The sequence below is a fragment of the Coenobita brevimanus genome, chromosome 65 (genome assembly GCF_032717465.1).
Source record: "Coenobita brevimanus isolate Jiangsu-jjx chromosome 65, ASM3271746v2, whole genome shotgun sequence".
Classification (NCBI taxonomy): Eukaryota; Metazoa; Arthropoda; class Malacostraca; order Decapoda; family Coenobitidae; genus Coenobita; species Coenobita brevimanus.
In genome coordinates, this window is record NC_137018.1 from 44103043 (window position 1) to 44118502 (window position 15460).

Here is a 15460-nt window from a genome sequence, read left to right on the forward strand (position 1 = left end):
TATTCAATAAATACATGAGCCGCGATCGTTTAGGCAGCTGATGACTTATCTTCACTTCGCGAATAATGATGAGCCTTCCCAAACTGACCCATTATGGAAAGTGAGGGGAATCCTGAACATGATCAAAGATAAGTTTACGAGGTTCTTGCGCCCTTTCAAGAAAGTCGTGATTGACGCGAGTCTTTGGTATTGTTCAGGGGCAAAATCGTCTTCGGTTCGTCCAGTACATTCCAAGCAAACGCCACCGCTTTGGAATCAAGTTTTTCGTGCTGTGCGACTGCAAGACGGGGTTCATCCTTGACTTCGTCATCTACACCGCCAGCAATGTCGACTTGGATAAGACTGACCCCCTTGGATTCTCTGGTTCTGTGGTGAAAGTGCTTTTGGAAAAGTACTTTGGCGAGAATCATGTCCTGTATACGGACAATTATTATACAGCTCCAAAACTCGCCAAGTACCTTTCTGAACACGGCGTCGGCTCCTGTGGCACTGTCAGAAGTAACAGGGCACATTACCCTGCCTTCCCAGAGGCTGAAAAGTCAAAGCGGGGAGACGTGCACCTGAAGAAATCTGACAAGATGCTTGCGATCAGGTGGCATGATAAGAGAGTCGTGAACATGCTCACCACAGTACACAAGGGTGAAATGCTGGCAACAGGGAAGGTCGACAGAAGGACTGGCGAGCCTGTGATGAAGCCTGATGCTGTAATTGACTATAACGTCAATATGCGGCTGGTGGACAAGTCGGATATGATGATTGGAGAGATTGACTGTCTGAGGAAAAATCGTCGTTGGTACAGGAAGGTGTTCTTGCACTTGATTGACATGTGCATGTTGAACGCCTTCATCCTGTATAAAATCAAGAACAGGAAGCCAGCCAACTACTCTCTCAGAAGATTCTCCAAGACTTGTGTCTACCAGCTGCTTCAGCGTTATGGCCAGGTGCTTTCAACAGGTCCCAAACGCCACCCTCACACACCTCCAGACCGCCTACAGTGTATGGCCTACCTTCAGCGACACCGCCTGGAGCCACTGCCAGCCACTGCAAAGAGGGGGAAAGCACTGAGGAGGTGTCATGTGTGCAGCCACACTACCAGGCAGGAAAGAACTTTTAGGCGCACCTCCTTGCAGTGCAAAGAGTGCAAAGTTCCCCTCTGTGCTTACCCGTGTTTTTTCGACTACCACAGCCTAAGTAGATTTTGAAAATAAGGGTAAAAATATTGGGAAAAATACTGAGAGTGACAGTGATAATATTGTTTAGTTTTTCTTTTTTACGTGCTGACAGTGACAGCCTGATGAGTGTAAATTAGTGTATGTACTTGTAAAAGCACTGACAGTTACAGTGTTTTTTGTTGTAAATAATTGTACATAGTAATCATATAAGTATTGCGAGTGACAGTCACTCCAGTGTAAAAAGATAAAAGCATATTTTCCTATTCTATGTTCTGAAAGTAAAAGTTTTTTGTGTATAAAATATTATTTTTATAACACTGGACAGTGACACTGATGAATAAGGCAAAAAAAAAAAAGATACAGTGAAAGTGAGCGATAGAAATGAAGTGCGAGTGGCCGACAGGAGCGAGAATAAAGTGCGTGCCGTAAGGCTGAATAAACTCGCGCCGCGGTGGTCTTCCTCATTCCCAGTCCACAATACTGGCAGTGACATTGATTTTTATTACCGTAATAGTGACAGGCAAACGTTTGCGAAGTCCTATGATGGAAAAAAAAGGAGTATACGTGTTTTTTGCCGAGAAAAGGCAAATGTGACAATATTGACGGGAAGATCGCCACCGCGCTGCATGTCGGCCGTGCGCTCTGTCCATTTTAGCCTTATTTTCAGTTCTTATTTACAAATACGGATTCCAAACAACCTGTACGTTGTTGTATAAAGTGTACTGTGACAGACTGAGGCTGTGGTAGAAAGAAAACCGGGTTTCTGGAGGTGTGAGAGTGAAGACTTTGTTACCCAACTTTGCAAGTCTTCACAAGTCCTTGGGTAGTCAACGAAGGCTCAACATGTGGCTCAGGAGATAGCTGAATGTAAGTAATATATGCCTTAAAAATTTTAATGCTCTAGGGTTAATCTATGATTTTTGGCTAATATTTTTCCACAGGTACTCAGACCCCGCTACAACCCCGCCACAGGGGGGGGGATCGCGCGTACACAGCCGCGTTTTAGGGGTTAAGGCAGGAAACATGATTTGGTATTGTTTTAAGCATATATCTGAATGTACAATAGGTACATATTACCTTTTCCAACCGCCTGCAGTGGTGACTTGCAGCCACGGCAGACGATGGAGCTGGTTTGTTGACGATAGCTAGTATTATTGTGGCTGCACCATACTCTTGTAAAACATTTGAGTGTGTACAAATTTTTAACAACTCTGCACCAAAACATCGAAATGATATGTACTGACGTTACCCAGAACATACCACACGTATTTTCATATATTATTTTTACAAATAAATTTTACAGTAGCCTGCCCAGCTCGGACGGTGTACCCTGCCCGATTAACAGTCGGGTGCTTCCACCCGATTGTTCCAATAATGGCCATGTCACAGGCCTCGGGAGCTACCAGATGACCTCGGGTGTGCAGTCCGAGGCGACTGAGAAAACGGCGGATGAAGGAGGGGGAGAGAATGGGCAAGAGATGAGAGGTCCCGTGGGGACGGGAGGGGAGAGGAGTGGGGGGTTTAGATCTAGGAAGCAAGAGGACGGGGGATGAGGCGTGGGGGGTGGAGGGATAGAGCGAAGAGGTGGTAGGCGAGGAGAAAGAGCTGGAGAGAGAGAGAGGGGGGTAACAGCTATACAAACATGCGTACACACGCACGCACACACACCACCGGCTCAAGCATGCACACACAGCCGTCTTCTCCCCCCATCCAACGTCCCGATTTGCGTTTTACAAACATTTTATATTTTCCCAGACTCTACCTATATAGTTACCACTACATTTTTGTGAACCTGTTACGTAACTACTTTCTTCAGCTCCTATGGCTTCAATTCACCACGCCCCCTCCCTACCAGTCCCTTCACTCGCCTCCACCCACAGCCTCCTAGTCACGTAGTCAAACCGGCGATCGATTTCAACGAGGTTTAGCCTTGTACAAACAAAATCAGTCACATTTACGTAATTAGAGAATATGATCGCTTAGAATGATTTTCCATATTGGAAGCGAAGTCTACGAAAGGCAGTGATAAAACATCAGGGTTTACATGGGGAATCTGTCTCCGTCAGCGGTACAGAGGTTAATGAGTTTCCCAAAACTTAAGACGGTAGGAAAGAAGATAAGGTGCAATGCTGTACAGAAAAGACCTGTATATAATGGTGGGTTACTTAGTCAAGGTACGAGCTTCGATTAATTTTTGTTGTAGGAGAGTTTAGACTGGATGTCGGTACAGGGTTGGTGTAGGCTACTGTTGTGAACACATGACCTCAGGATCGAAATGCGAAGGCCAGCAGAACTTCTGCAGGAGGGACAGATAATTACCCATCACTGTGGAAGTTGTGCATGATGGCCATCTCCTATCGACACCTATATGCTATTACCGAACGCAGTAAATTCAAAGGCAAATAGCCATGCAAAAAAAAAAAAAAAAACGAACTATTTTTAAAGACTTCCGGAGCACAAGTTTCTATGTACTCTTATCCCGGCAAGTGCAACAAGCTTAGGCCTGCGCAAACCCACCAGTTACCAAAGCATCGTAACCATCGAGGAACCTGATAAAACGTTCATCTCAGAGAACGTTTTCGTAACTCTGAAGTAAGAAACCTTCCTAACCATGGCATTAAATGTTTTGAAGACCGCCTGGTGTCTCTTACATAACCTGATTCTGCAAAGAAGTACCGAGAATTCCCTTACTAGCTATAGTTTTCAAAGAGGGGGAACGGGTTTGAGCTGGATCTCACTAAAATACTGAAACATATTGTGGTTGCTTAAAATATTATTTCGTTGCCTGACTACAAAGAACCAAACTGTACGGACTAATCTTTAAACGCCTAACATCATGAAATATGCGGGTATTGTAAGTAACTGCAAGCAATTTTAGAGGCAGAAATGAAGGCACTACATGATTTCTTACCTCTCCCAGATGTTCTTATAAAATTAAAATTAACAATGCACTACCCCAGAAATTCGCTTCGGGCAACGGAGCTTCAGTACTTACAGAATCGTTTTTGCGTCATAACGCAAGGAACGACGACCTTGCCCTGCTGGGGGACCGCGGCCAAGGCTGCCTTTGCAACATTTGCGAGTGTAGAGGCCATGTTGTAGAAGAAGGTGCGGTAGAGTAGAGTCCCAGCAGTGGTGTTGGCGCTGCTACCGGCAACAGACAACAGCTGAAGCGCTGGCGGCTGTTCTTAATGCCGGATACTGCCATTGCACTTTCATATTATTCCACCGTGTTCATTATAGTATCAGTCACTTTTACCATTTCTCTTAACAAATGGAAATAATTAATATACATCGGCCGACTTTATCTCTCACCAGTTTATGATGTTGCAATGGTAAAATCCATTAAATGCATTTTGGCAAAGTGGTGGCGTGCGCACTAGGAAAGGGGGTCGCGCAGTCGGGGAGAAGGGGGGGGTACTAGTAAACTCGCCAGCACTCGGCCGGGCCGGGGAGCTGCACGTATTAGCACTCCCATTTCTTCCATATTTTATATCGTTCTTGCTCCATTCATTCGTCGGTAAGTACGTCTCTATATTTACAGGGCTTATAGAAATCATGCCCGGTGTCCAGGAGATACTGCGGGCATGCGTTATATATATATTTATGCCGGCTTGTGCTGACTGAAGCTAGCTCCGGGCTGGTAACCTCCGTATCATTGGTCACAATTCTTGGGCGAAAAACACTTTCCAGGTGCGAGTGTGTGGGCCGTTGAATGTTTTTATGCGATCAAAGATAATCAAAAATATGTTCTTTAACGTTTACAAAGAAGCGAAGTTTAGGGAAGTTTTTAAATAAACCCTATGGTTGCTGAAGACTTGGTGCAATAGGGTAAATGGCATAGCCTAGGTCTAAAAGGCGTGTTGTTAATGGAAAGTTGATGCATGGGAAGTAAATTGTCGTTCAGCAAAGGTAAGTTACAGGTATTGCGCTAGATTTTGCTTTACTGAAGCAAATGTCAGTTGGTACCATGTAAGAGAGTGGATTTTAATTTTCAGTGTTAATCATCCAGCGACCTTGAGTTAGGAAACGTTCGAAGTTTTATTCAGAGCCTAACGTACTCACACATCACAAGAGTAAATTCCGTGGTACTTAAATGTTTCGGACTAACATATGTAGTGGTTTGTTTTTCGTCAGTTCCTTTAAATGCTATTTTTAAAGCATTGTAGCCTATAATATATATTGTGGAAAAATGCTAGCACACACACACAAAGCATTGGTTAGCATCTGCCTTTTGGCATCCGATTTTTTTTTTTTTTTTTTTTTTTTTTTTTTTTTTTTGGTGCTGAAGAGGGATGCCTTCACTTGGTGACTCTATATCCTTCCGTTTGTAGATGCCTCAGGTTCATCGGAAACACAATCATCCTCACAGGCTACCCACCTGTTCACAAGTGGTAGCCTACTTGGGGCGCTATTCTGGTGCAGTCAGGAAGCTTACTGACACCTTTTCCTTACCGAATTATTTCTCTTTCTCCTTCGTTATCTATTATTTGTGCGTGTTATTTTTGCAATCTATATCCACATTAAAAAGATAAAAAGGTGGATGTTAATGAGTAGTGGAAGTAGACTATAGCACCAGTCGAGCAGGGCAGTACTCCCGAGGTAGATGGAAAGCTGATGACGGAGTGCTGGAGCTCCCGTTTCATCAGCCCTGAGGACTAGGGATGGTCAGGAACTAGTTCCTGACCATCCCCCTTTGCTGAACTTTTTCAGTGTCTCAGTTACACAGAGAGTAGGTCAGCATGCTCTCCAGTACAAATTTCTCTATCTACACCAAACTACATGCACAGTACACTTCCTTTTCCAATATTCAAAAAATTATGGCGTCTCATCACCAAGCCTCGGAGTCCCCGGGGGGGGGGGACCATAAATGCCCCCACCATCCGCCCCTCTCCCGGTGACGACTCGAGGTGCCTGGAACCACTGTCTGACTCTCTTCTTCATTTCTGCAACATTCGCGGCCTAACTTTCGCTCTGTTGAGCACCACCTCTCCTCCTCCTAAACCTCGCCTTCTTTTTCTAACTGAGACTCAGCTGTCTGAGGCAACTGACAGCAAACCCATTTCTGTATCCTCCTACTTTCTCTATACTCATTTCAAAGCCAAAGGTGGCTGTTGTGTATATATACGCAACGACTTATCTTGCTCTCGTGTTCCTGAACTCGATTCTTCTGAATTCTCTACACTCTGGCTTCGGCTTTCCTGTCATTCTCTGAATAAATATATCTGTGCTGTTTACTTATCCCCTCATTCTACTGACTATCAAAAATTCTTCGACTATCTTACTTCTACGATGGAACACATTCTATCCATTTCTCCTTTCTCTGAAATCTCCATTCTAGGAGATTTAAATGTTCACCACCACCTTTGGCTCTCTTCTCCTTTCACTGATCCACCTGGTGAACAAGCCTACATCTTTTCTATCCTTAATGACCTAGAGCAGCTTCTACAGCATCCTGCCCGTATCCCTGACCGCCTTGGAGAGAGCTCCAACATACTTGACCTCTTCCTCTCAACTAATCCTTCTGCTTACTCTGTTAATCTTTTCTCTCCGTTGGGCTCCTCCGATCACAACCTTATCACCTTAACCTGTCCTATCACTCCGGTACGGCCTGTGGACCCTCCAGGGAAACGTCGTCTGTGGCATTTTGGAGCCGCGGAATGGGAGGCCCTCAGGCAGTACTTCTTTGATTTTCCCTGGAATGATTATTGCTTCCATGGCCGTGAGCCATCTAAGTGTGCCTTGCGCATTACGGAGGTTATTCTCTCGGGCATGGAAGCATACATTCCTTTCTCATATCCTTTGACTAAAGCAAGAAAGCCTTGGTTTAATCATGCTTATTCTAATGCTGTCCGCAACAAGGAGAGGGCCTACAAAAGGTACTGGAGCCAACCCACCCCTGAATCACATCATCTTTACGTTTCTGCCCGGAATCGTGCTAAGTCTGTTCTTCGCTTTGCTAAAAATAATTTCATCCATACTAAATGCTCTCAACTCTCCAACTCGAATTCTTCCCGCTCCTTCTGGCACCTTGCCAAAAACCTTTCTAACAACTTTACCTCATCATCCTTCCCTCCTCTTTTCTACTCGGATGGTTCTGTAGCTATTTCTTTTACTGTTAAAGCAGATCTCTTCGCACAGACTTTCTCCTCCAATTCCACCTTAGACGATTCCGGTGCTGTTCCTCCATCACGTCCCCCCTCTGACTTCCTCATGGCTGACATTAAAATTTCTTCAGCTGATGTATTTTCTGCCATCACTGGCCTCAGTACTAACAAGGCATATGGGCCTGATGGGGTCCCTCTTGTTGTTCTCAAGAACTGTGCTTCTGTACTTACACCCTGCCTAGGCAAACTCTTTCGCCTTTGTCTGTCAACTTGTACCTTTCCTTCTTGCTGGAAGTTTGCTCTCATTCAGCCAGTCCCAAAGAAGGGTGACCACTCCCAACCCTCCAACTATCGTCCAATTGCTTTAACGTCCTGTATTTCAAAAGTTTTCGAGTCAATTTTCAATAGAAAATTTTTATGGCATCTTTCCCATCACAACCTTCTTTCCGATCGTCAGTACGGGTTCCGTCAGGGACGCTCCACTGGCGATCTTCTCACCTACCTTTCAGACTCCTGGTCATCCTCCTTTCGGGACTTTGGCGAAAGCTTTGCCATTGCACTTGACATCTCAAAGGCTTTCGATTGAGTCTGGCATAAATCTTTAATTTCCAAACTGCCCTCCTATGCTTTCTATCCTTCTATCTGTGCCTTCATCGCTAGCTTCCTTCATCGCTAGCTTCCTTTCTGGTCATTCTACAGCCGCTGTTGTAGACGGCCATCGTTCTCCTAGATCTATCAACAGTGGTGTTCCTCAGGGCTCTGTCCTATCACCAGCTCTCTTCCTTTTATTCATCAGTGATCTAAGCTGTACATCTAACCCTATCCACTCATACACTGATGACTCCACCCTTCACCTTTCCATTCGGTTCCCGCAACGCCCATCTCAACAGTTACTTCAACAAACAAGGGATGAGGCTATGGCACACCTAATGTCTGACTTGGCTCGTATCTCTGACTGGGGTAAAAATAATATGGTTGTTTTTAATGCATCTAAGACTCAGTTCTTACACCTATCAACCCGACAGACTCTTCCACAGGTATACCCACTAATGTTTAATAATATTCAGCTTAATCCTGCATGATCCTTGAACATGCTTGGGGTTTCATTTACTCGGGACTTATCTTGGAAAGATCATATTACATCTCTTGTAAAATCTGCTTCCAAGAGTTTGGGTGTGCTAAACCGACTCTGCTCTTTACCCCTGCACAATTGTTGACTCTATACTGGAGTTTTATCCGCCCCTGTGTGGAGTACAACTCTCATGTGTGGGGAGGCTCCCCACATACAGCTCTTCTCAGTAGGGTGGAGTCAAATGCTTTTTGTCTCATTAACTCACCTCCTCTTACTGACTCCCTTCAACCTCTGTCTCTTCGCCGCACTGTTGCATTTTTATCTCTTTTTCTATTGATACCTTAATGGTCACTGCTTCTCTGAACTGTGTGCTTGCATTCCTCCACCTCTACAACGGGCGCATAGCACCCGTCTGGCAGCAAACTCTCATCTCTTTTCTGTCCAACTCTCTAATGCAAGAGTTAACCGTTACTCCCAGTCTTTCATTTATGCAACAGGTCAACTCTGGAACTGTCTCCCTCTGTCTGTATTTCCTGCTGCTTATGATCTCCAGTCTTTCAAACGCAGTGTGTCCAGACATCTCAAAATGATCGGATCTTGATTTTGGCTCTCTATTGTATTTTGTTTTCCTCTTGGAGGGAACTGTTACTGCGGGCTCATGGCCTTTGGTTCCTTTCCTCGCATAAAAAAAAAAAAAAAAAAGTTTCTAGTTGGAAAGAAATCGTTAAGGAAGAGGTGCTAGGGAGCCTTCCCCCGTATTAAACTTTTCCTTCCCTTTTAGATACATGGGAAGGTCATCCTAGATCCTTAACCGACAAGAATACGAGCTTGGGTATATTACTTTGTCCATAGCAAGGTCAAAGAAGACTATCCTTAGATCTTGGTCCATAGCGTAGACAGTACATCAATCCAAGTGAGGGACGCCTTTGCATGGTGGCACTGATGTAACAGGAAAGCTCCGTTGTTGGATTATACAAACGTCTTTCGTCCCATCGAAAGCCCCTAACCACAGTCGCCCGACTATAAAATACGATTGTGCATGGAAAATACGGTGGTGGACTGCGGCAAGAGCAGCTTCAGCCTGCAATGCGCCTGGTTCCTGGTTACATGAATCTGGGGCTACAACTACTATTAAATTTCATTAATTCGGTTTTAACATGTCTATCTCTTTAAAGTCAGACGCCATGATCTCACACGAGGTGACCGTTTGTCTTTGAGTTGTTTTACGGCAAGGGACACTAATCCTTCGCCAACCCATATGTTGACACTTTGGGAACACGTGGTTGGTTACATGGTTACCACCCAGCGTTCTAAATAGTTGCCTGGCTTACAGGAAATCATTAGGCTTATTATTTAATGTAAAGCCCCCTGAAAAGGAAAAAAAATAATAAAAAGCGACAGGCAAAATGGGAGAAATGGGAACAAAGACACAGAAAAAGTAAAGGTGAAGGAAGAAGTAGATAGCACTGCATCGTGAGTGGATGATGGTTCACTTCAACGGCGTAAAACTCCAGACATCCTTCTTGAATGCTGAGAAGTAACAGAATATTAAAATGCTCTTCACGAAGTGCTGTGGAAATACTGAGTCGCATTATTGTCTTATTCTGCAATCACAACAAGACGAATATCCTTACCTAGTTAAAATGAGAAAAGGCGGAGGTTTTAGTCCTTTTGCAGTTTATTCCCCGCAGTTCAGTGGCGGAAGGGATTAACATAATTTCCATAGCACTTCTTGACGAGCACCGTATTCTAGTGTTAATCACGCAACAGTTCGGCATTCAGGAATGAGAGAGGAAAATTTTACGCCAATCTAAACAGATTATAGATAGTATACTATCTTGTCCCTTGACAGTACATCTTTAGGTTGCGGTTATTTTATTTTATTTTTTTTTTCGATATACAGTATTTGATCCCTAAGTCAACATTAGGCTCGAATTCTGCGTTTTTTTTTCTATATGACCGTCATTTCATTGATGAAATATCCAAATATGAAGTTATGACCTCATTCCAAATGACCAACTTGGAAGTGACAACCATCGTAATGACAGGGGTTGTGACTCTTCGTAGCACCTTTTCCTTAGCGATTTAGCGTATTACACCATATCCCATACAAGGGAATATTAAAATGTAAGAAGAAATTAATCGTTTCGGAAGAGGTGTTGCTTTTAGCGTTCAAGCGAGACTACCCCACGATAGCTGTATTTTAGTTGGGTTTGAAGATTTCGTGATACCGTATCCTTAGCGATTTACTTCACGTTACGCACCTGTATGTTAGTGAGGTAGAGTAGATTAAGCCGATATAAATAACAATTGAGGAAAAGAATGGAGAAATCGCTAAAACCAGACTCAACAAATGTAACATGTTGAAGGTGTGCTCCTCGTCAGCATCTATCCCTTGTTTCCTCCGGATCTAAATATGATGTCCTTCATACTTTAATTTGGCAAATTTTCATTTCAGCCACGTAGTAAATCCATTATGGAAAACAAGTGGGAGGGTAAATGAATGTTTTTAAAAATAGCTGATGAAACCCAAAGCACCCTTCCTTTGAGTGATGCCATTTCTCCATATCGTACCACCACTCTGGATGTATATTCCTGTATAGCCTACACAATACCCTATACAATAACCTTTCCATCGTGTGATATTGCCCGAGAGATGTCAACCCTGGTAATGTTAAATTTCCCCGGAATAAAAAATTCCCCCGCCCCACTGATATGCTTTGTGAATCATCAGTAAGGTTTTACTTTTCATACTTATCAGCGTAAAGTATGCCCAAGCCTTGTGGCCTGAATGCGGTGGGGGGGGGGGGAATAGAAACTGCTATAAGAGTAATCTTTCAGTTTTCAACGCTGCATTTCTTAATGTTTCGTTCTGTGCATAGAACTGATATCGAGGGAAGGCAGACATTACAACAGTCTATGTTCTATAGTGTTCGTGCCTTTGTTTTTGGTAGGATGTACGTATCAAACTACAGGACAAGTGGCAGTAGAAAAGCGTCTTACGGTTATGCTGCATTTAGGATGGGAATTATGTTTCAGCATGATACCTTTCGCAAACTTTTTTTTTTTTTTTTTTTTTTTTTTTCGTGTAAAGTAACATGACCACTATCAGCTGAGACATGAAGCAGCTGATCGTCAGTGACGTCAGACTTACGTCATGGCCGGCTCTCCTACCTAATTCCTCTGCCAGCAGTCCATTTTTGTTGTTAATTTTCGACAGTACATGGTGAAGGCAGTTGTCGCTAGTCTTGTTTTTATGCAACAAAGTGTTCTTGATAATTCATGCATCTGATTTATTTATCCTTCCACTTAAGGAAGGCATCTTCAAGTACTTGACCAGTGGAAGTTGTAGCGATTATCGGCGTTCTCATTGCACAAGTTTACCTCGTGAAGACGCGTACCTGTTATATATCTATCTATCTATCTAGCTATCTATCTATATATATATATTCAAAGTTTTTATATTCAGATCTCTTTTGACCTAAGCATCATATTCACTATGATCGTAGCATTCTATGGTAATAAACAATAGATTCCTGTTATACAGGTATAGTAGGTAAGTCCAGTAAGACATGAGTACTTATTCTAAATGCCCAATACTTCTTGATGCTCAAAGAAAGCTTGTTCCTAACGACCTAACGACGAAGCCTTAGAAGTAGCTGTGTAAGTTATCCCATGCTCGTGATTGGGTTGCCAGCGTTTAATAAGTTTGGATTTTTTTTTAAAGCACTCCTACTTCTCTGTATTTAGCCACCTATGTGCACGAGAACTCCATGATATACTTGCAGGTAAACATTTTACGAATTTCACGAAAATATGCGTAAATTTTAATAGATGAAAAATCATGAACTCGAGATATTTTTCTTTTATCCATAGCTTTATGTGTTATCGGTATTTGTTTTTACGCGTAATTTCATATTTCCACGAGAGAACTCCAAAAGAGGAAGTACTCACCTACCTTATTTGATGAGTATTCTTTTAAGCCGGCTGGGTGCTGTGCATCAGCTGATCGCATTATTGCCAACATGACGGGAGGTGGAAGTGTTGCCAACCTCTTCCCGGCACCCCATCGCCCCCCCCCTTTTTTTTAAGCAAAATGCTGTGAAATTGCCTGGTCAGTATATAAATCTTGCATTTAACAAGTTTCTTTTTTTTTATGATTGATGTACTTACTACAGAAAAGGATTGTGGGGAACCAGATTGTAGTTGGTTACGTGGTCGGGAGGGGGAGGGGGGAGGTGTAGGGCAGCTTCTGTATTCTCAGGGGATGATCTCGCTCGGCTTGAAGTTAAGGGTGAGGCAGTCGAGTGTATTATCTGTTGTTTGTCTCAGTGAATGGGTCATATACATATGGTTGTATCTTTGTCACATCGTATGATTTTCATTAGGCACCTGTATACAGTTAACTCCATTTTCGTGTGTAACATATACGGTACCGTAGTAGTTCAGTCTACTTTAGTACGGTAAGATAAGGTATGGACTGTTATCAGACTTAGACGCATTCTACTGCGGTACCTTGGTATTGTTTCAAAGGTTGTGTGGTAGTGCACAGTACCAATAGATATTTAGCCCATTATTCAATAAATAGTTTGAAAACTTTAAAGGTGGTATGGTATTTTCCGTGGTATGATGAGAGTTGGTTCAAGGTGTCCCATTTTGGTTAGAACAGAGTATTCAGTGGCATGTTACAACAGGGATGAGAGGATTGAGCATTTTGTTCTTAATCAGAAATTTGAATGAAACGTGGTGACGTGAGTGAAAATTTAAATTTGGATGGAGATATGACTGATATCTGTATTTTTCAGTGTGAGGTCAGAAGAATGTGAATGTATTAAATATGATAAAATGGTGATACTGTGATAGAGTACTCTGTCGTTCTAGTCAGTTTTGATGTATCATAAGTATATTTAATTTAACAAAGACGTGAATTCCCCGAGCTAGGCCTTGATTGATCATATAGTCCCACAAGGTGACAGGAGAGCACTACCCGTCCCATCAGGGCAGCTACTGGGCCGCACGAGAACTCTCAGCCCTTTGGTCTTAAGTCAGGTGCTCCATCACTGAGCCATCATGCCCCCTAATTTAATGAGGAGAGTGCTGGTGGCAATAGAAATGTTAGGTAACTGTACACAAATACTTAGTTTGGGTTGCCCATATTTGGAAGAAGATGGTAGAAGAACCACTAGATGGTTTGATAACCACTCTGAGGGTTTTTCTTAAAGTGAGCAGTTTGATAGCATGGAAATGAATGTAGGTAGGCCTGTGGTTAAGCCTCCCAGAGGAAGTACCATACTCTACTGGTAATGCATACTTCATTGTCTTCATTATTAGGGATATTATTTGAAAAACTCGAAAGTGGCTTGCGACTGGAAAAATAACAAAAAGACAGCATATTGAAGAGCTGTGTATATTCATTGTCAATAGATCTTTCCCATGTGACGTCACGCGCCATGCGACTCTTGTTAACAATGCCACATTGGATGGCAAATTGTCAGACGTCTAGTAAGAGAGAATTGCAGATTCTACAATTGTACTCCACTGTTGTGCTTTCAGCTGTAAGACAAGGCAGAAACTGGAAGTGGGGTACTCCTCTACCAGTTTCCAGCCAAAGAGGATAAGCGACAAGTGGATAGCTGCCGTGGAGAGGAAAATTGGCAGCCGACGGCCTACACCCGGCTCTGTAGCAAGCATTTTATATCAAGTGAGCCAGTGATTTACGAGTAGATATGGACATATTTACCATTCTTAGCAGTTACGTGGAATGTGAGAGGAGTGAATGATGAAGTGAAAGAGAGAGAGATTGTCCAGGTGCTTGAGGATGCAAAAGTGGATATATGTGGATTGACTGAAACTAAATGGAAAGGTGAAAGGATGAGAGAATGGGAATACGGTGTAGGTATATGTGCGGGAGTCAGTGAGAATGAGAGGGCAAGAGAGGGAGTATGTCTGATGATAAGCAAGAAGTGGAAGGAGAATATAAGAGAGTATGGAACAGTGGGTGCAAGGATTGTATGGGTGAGGATGAAAGTAGGTATACAAGCATGGGCGATTGTATGTGTATATGCTCCAACAGAGGATCGAGTGGCAAGAGTGAAAGATGAGTTTTGGGCGAGAGTAGAAGCATGTATGGACAAGTTTGAGAGGAGCGAGAGAGTGCTGTTGATTGGAGACATGAATGGCAAAGTCGGGAATGTACGAGTGGATGGAGTGGTTGGTCAGTGGGGTGTGCCAGCGGAAGTAGATGGGAATGGTAGTGCTTTGGTGGACATCTGTGCTGGCAAGGGGTTGGCAATAGCCAACACCTACTTTCGTCATAAGATGATCCACCGGTATACATGGAGAGTAATGAGGAGGATGGATGGTGAACTTGTTGAACGAAAGGCAATGATAGACTACGTGTGTGTGGATGAGCGAATGAGAAGACAAGTGTTGGATGCAAGGGTGTGGAGAGGGTGGGGGAATGGAGTCTCGGACCATCACTTAGTGATGGCCAAGGTAGAGCTGCAAAGAAGGTGGTTGAGGAGGCGAAGGGGAAGACAGGAGGAAGCAGCTCCTGTGAGAAGAGTGGAGAAATTGCAAGATAGTGAGAAGAGGACAGAGTATAAGAGCATAGTGGAAGAAAGATTGGGAAGGTATGAGCTAGAGCAGATGGAAGGGGTGGGAAGACGTATGTAAGATATTCACGGAAGAGATAAGCACAGCGTGTGAGGCGGTTTGTGGAGTGAGGAGGAGATGCAAGGGTGTGCAAGGGACAGCATGGTGGAATGATGAGGTGAAACGAGCTGTGGAACAAAAGAAGAAGGCATATGGTGAATGGTTGGCGAGTAGAGGTAGGGGAGAAGATGAGAGAGAGAAGAGAGAAGTATATGTGAGCAGGAGAAGGGAGGTTAAGAGACTGGTGAAGGAGAGTAAGAAGAAAGTGGATGAGGAGTTTGGGAGGAATCTGAGTGTGAAATGGAGGGAGAGTAAGAAATTGTTTTGGAAGGAGGTAAAGAAAGTAAGGCAGTGTGAAAGGGGAAATAGTAGGGGAGTGAAAGATAGGAATAATAGATTGTTGGTGGAGAAGAGAGAGAAATTGAGGAGATGGAAGGAGCACTTTGAGGATTTGT

At 43.4% G+C, this 15460-nt stretch overlaps 2 protein-coding genes across 3 annotated transcripts in view; one reads left to right on the top strand and one right to left on the bottom strand.

Annotated features, from left to right (window-relative positions):
* Positions 1–4355, bottom strand: part of LOC145405088 (isocitrate dehydrogenase [NADP], mitochondrial-like) — a 110772-nt gene extending 106417 nt beyond the window's left edge. Inside the window, exon 1 of one of the 2 annotated variants that reach the window (XM_080276602.1) lies at positions 4168–4355. In XM_080276602.1, the coding sequence (XP_080132728.1) occupies positions 4168–4267 (100 nt within the window). In that variant the 5' untranslated portion in view covers positions 4268–4355. Of the gene's footprint in view, positions 1–2249; positions 2512–4167 lie in introns of those variants that run through there. The other variant, XM_080276601.1, reaches the window with a different exon arrangement.
* A 229-nt stretch (positions 4356–4584) lies between these two features.
* LOC145405084 (NAD(P) transhydrogenase, mitochondrial-like) overlaps positions 4585–15460 on the top strand; it is a 191692-nt gene continuing 180816 nt past the window's right edge. Inside the window, exon 1 of the mRNA XM_080276595.1 lies at positions 4585–4692. The gene's annotated coding sequence lies outside the window, so the exon portion shown is untranslated. The remainder of the gene's footprint in view (positions 4693–15460) is intronic.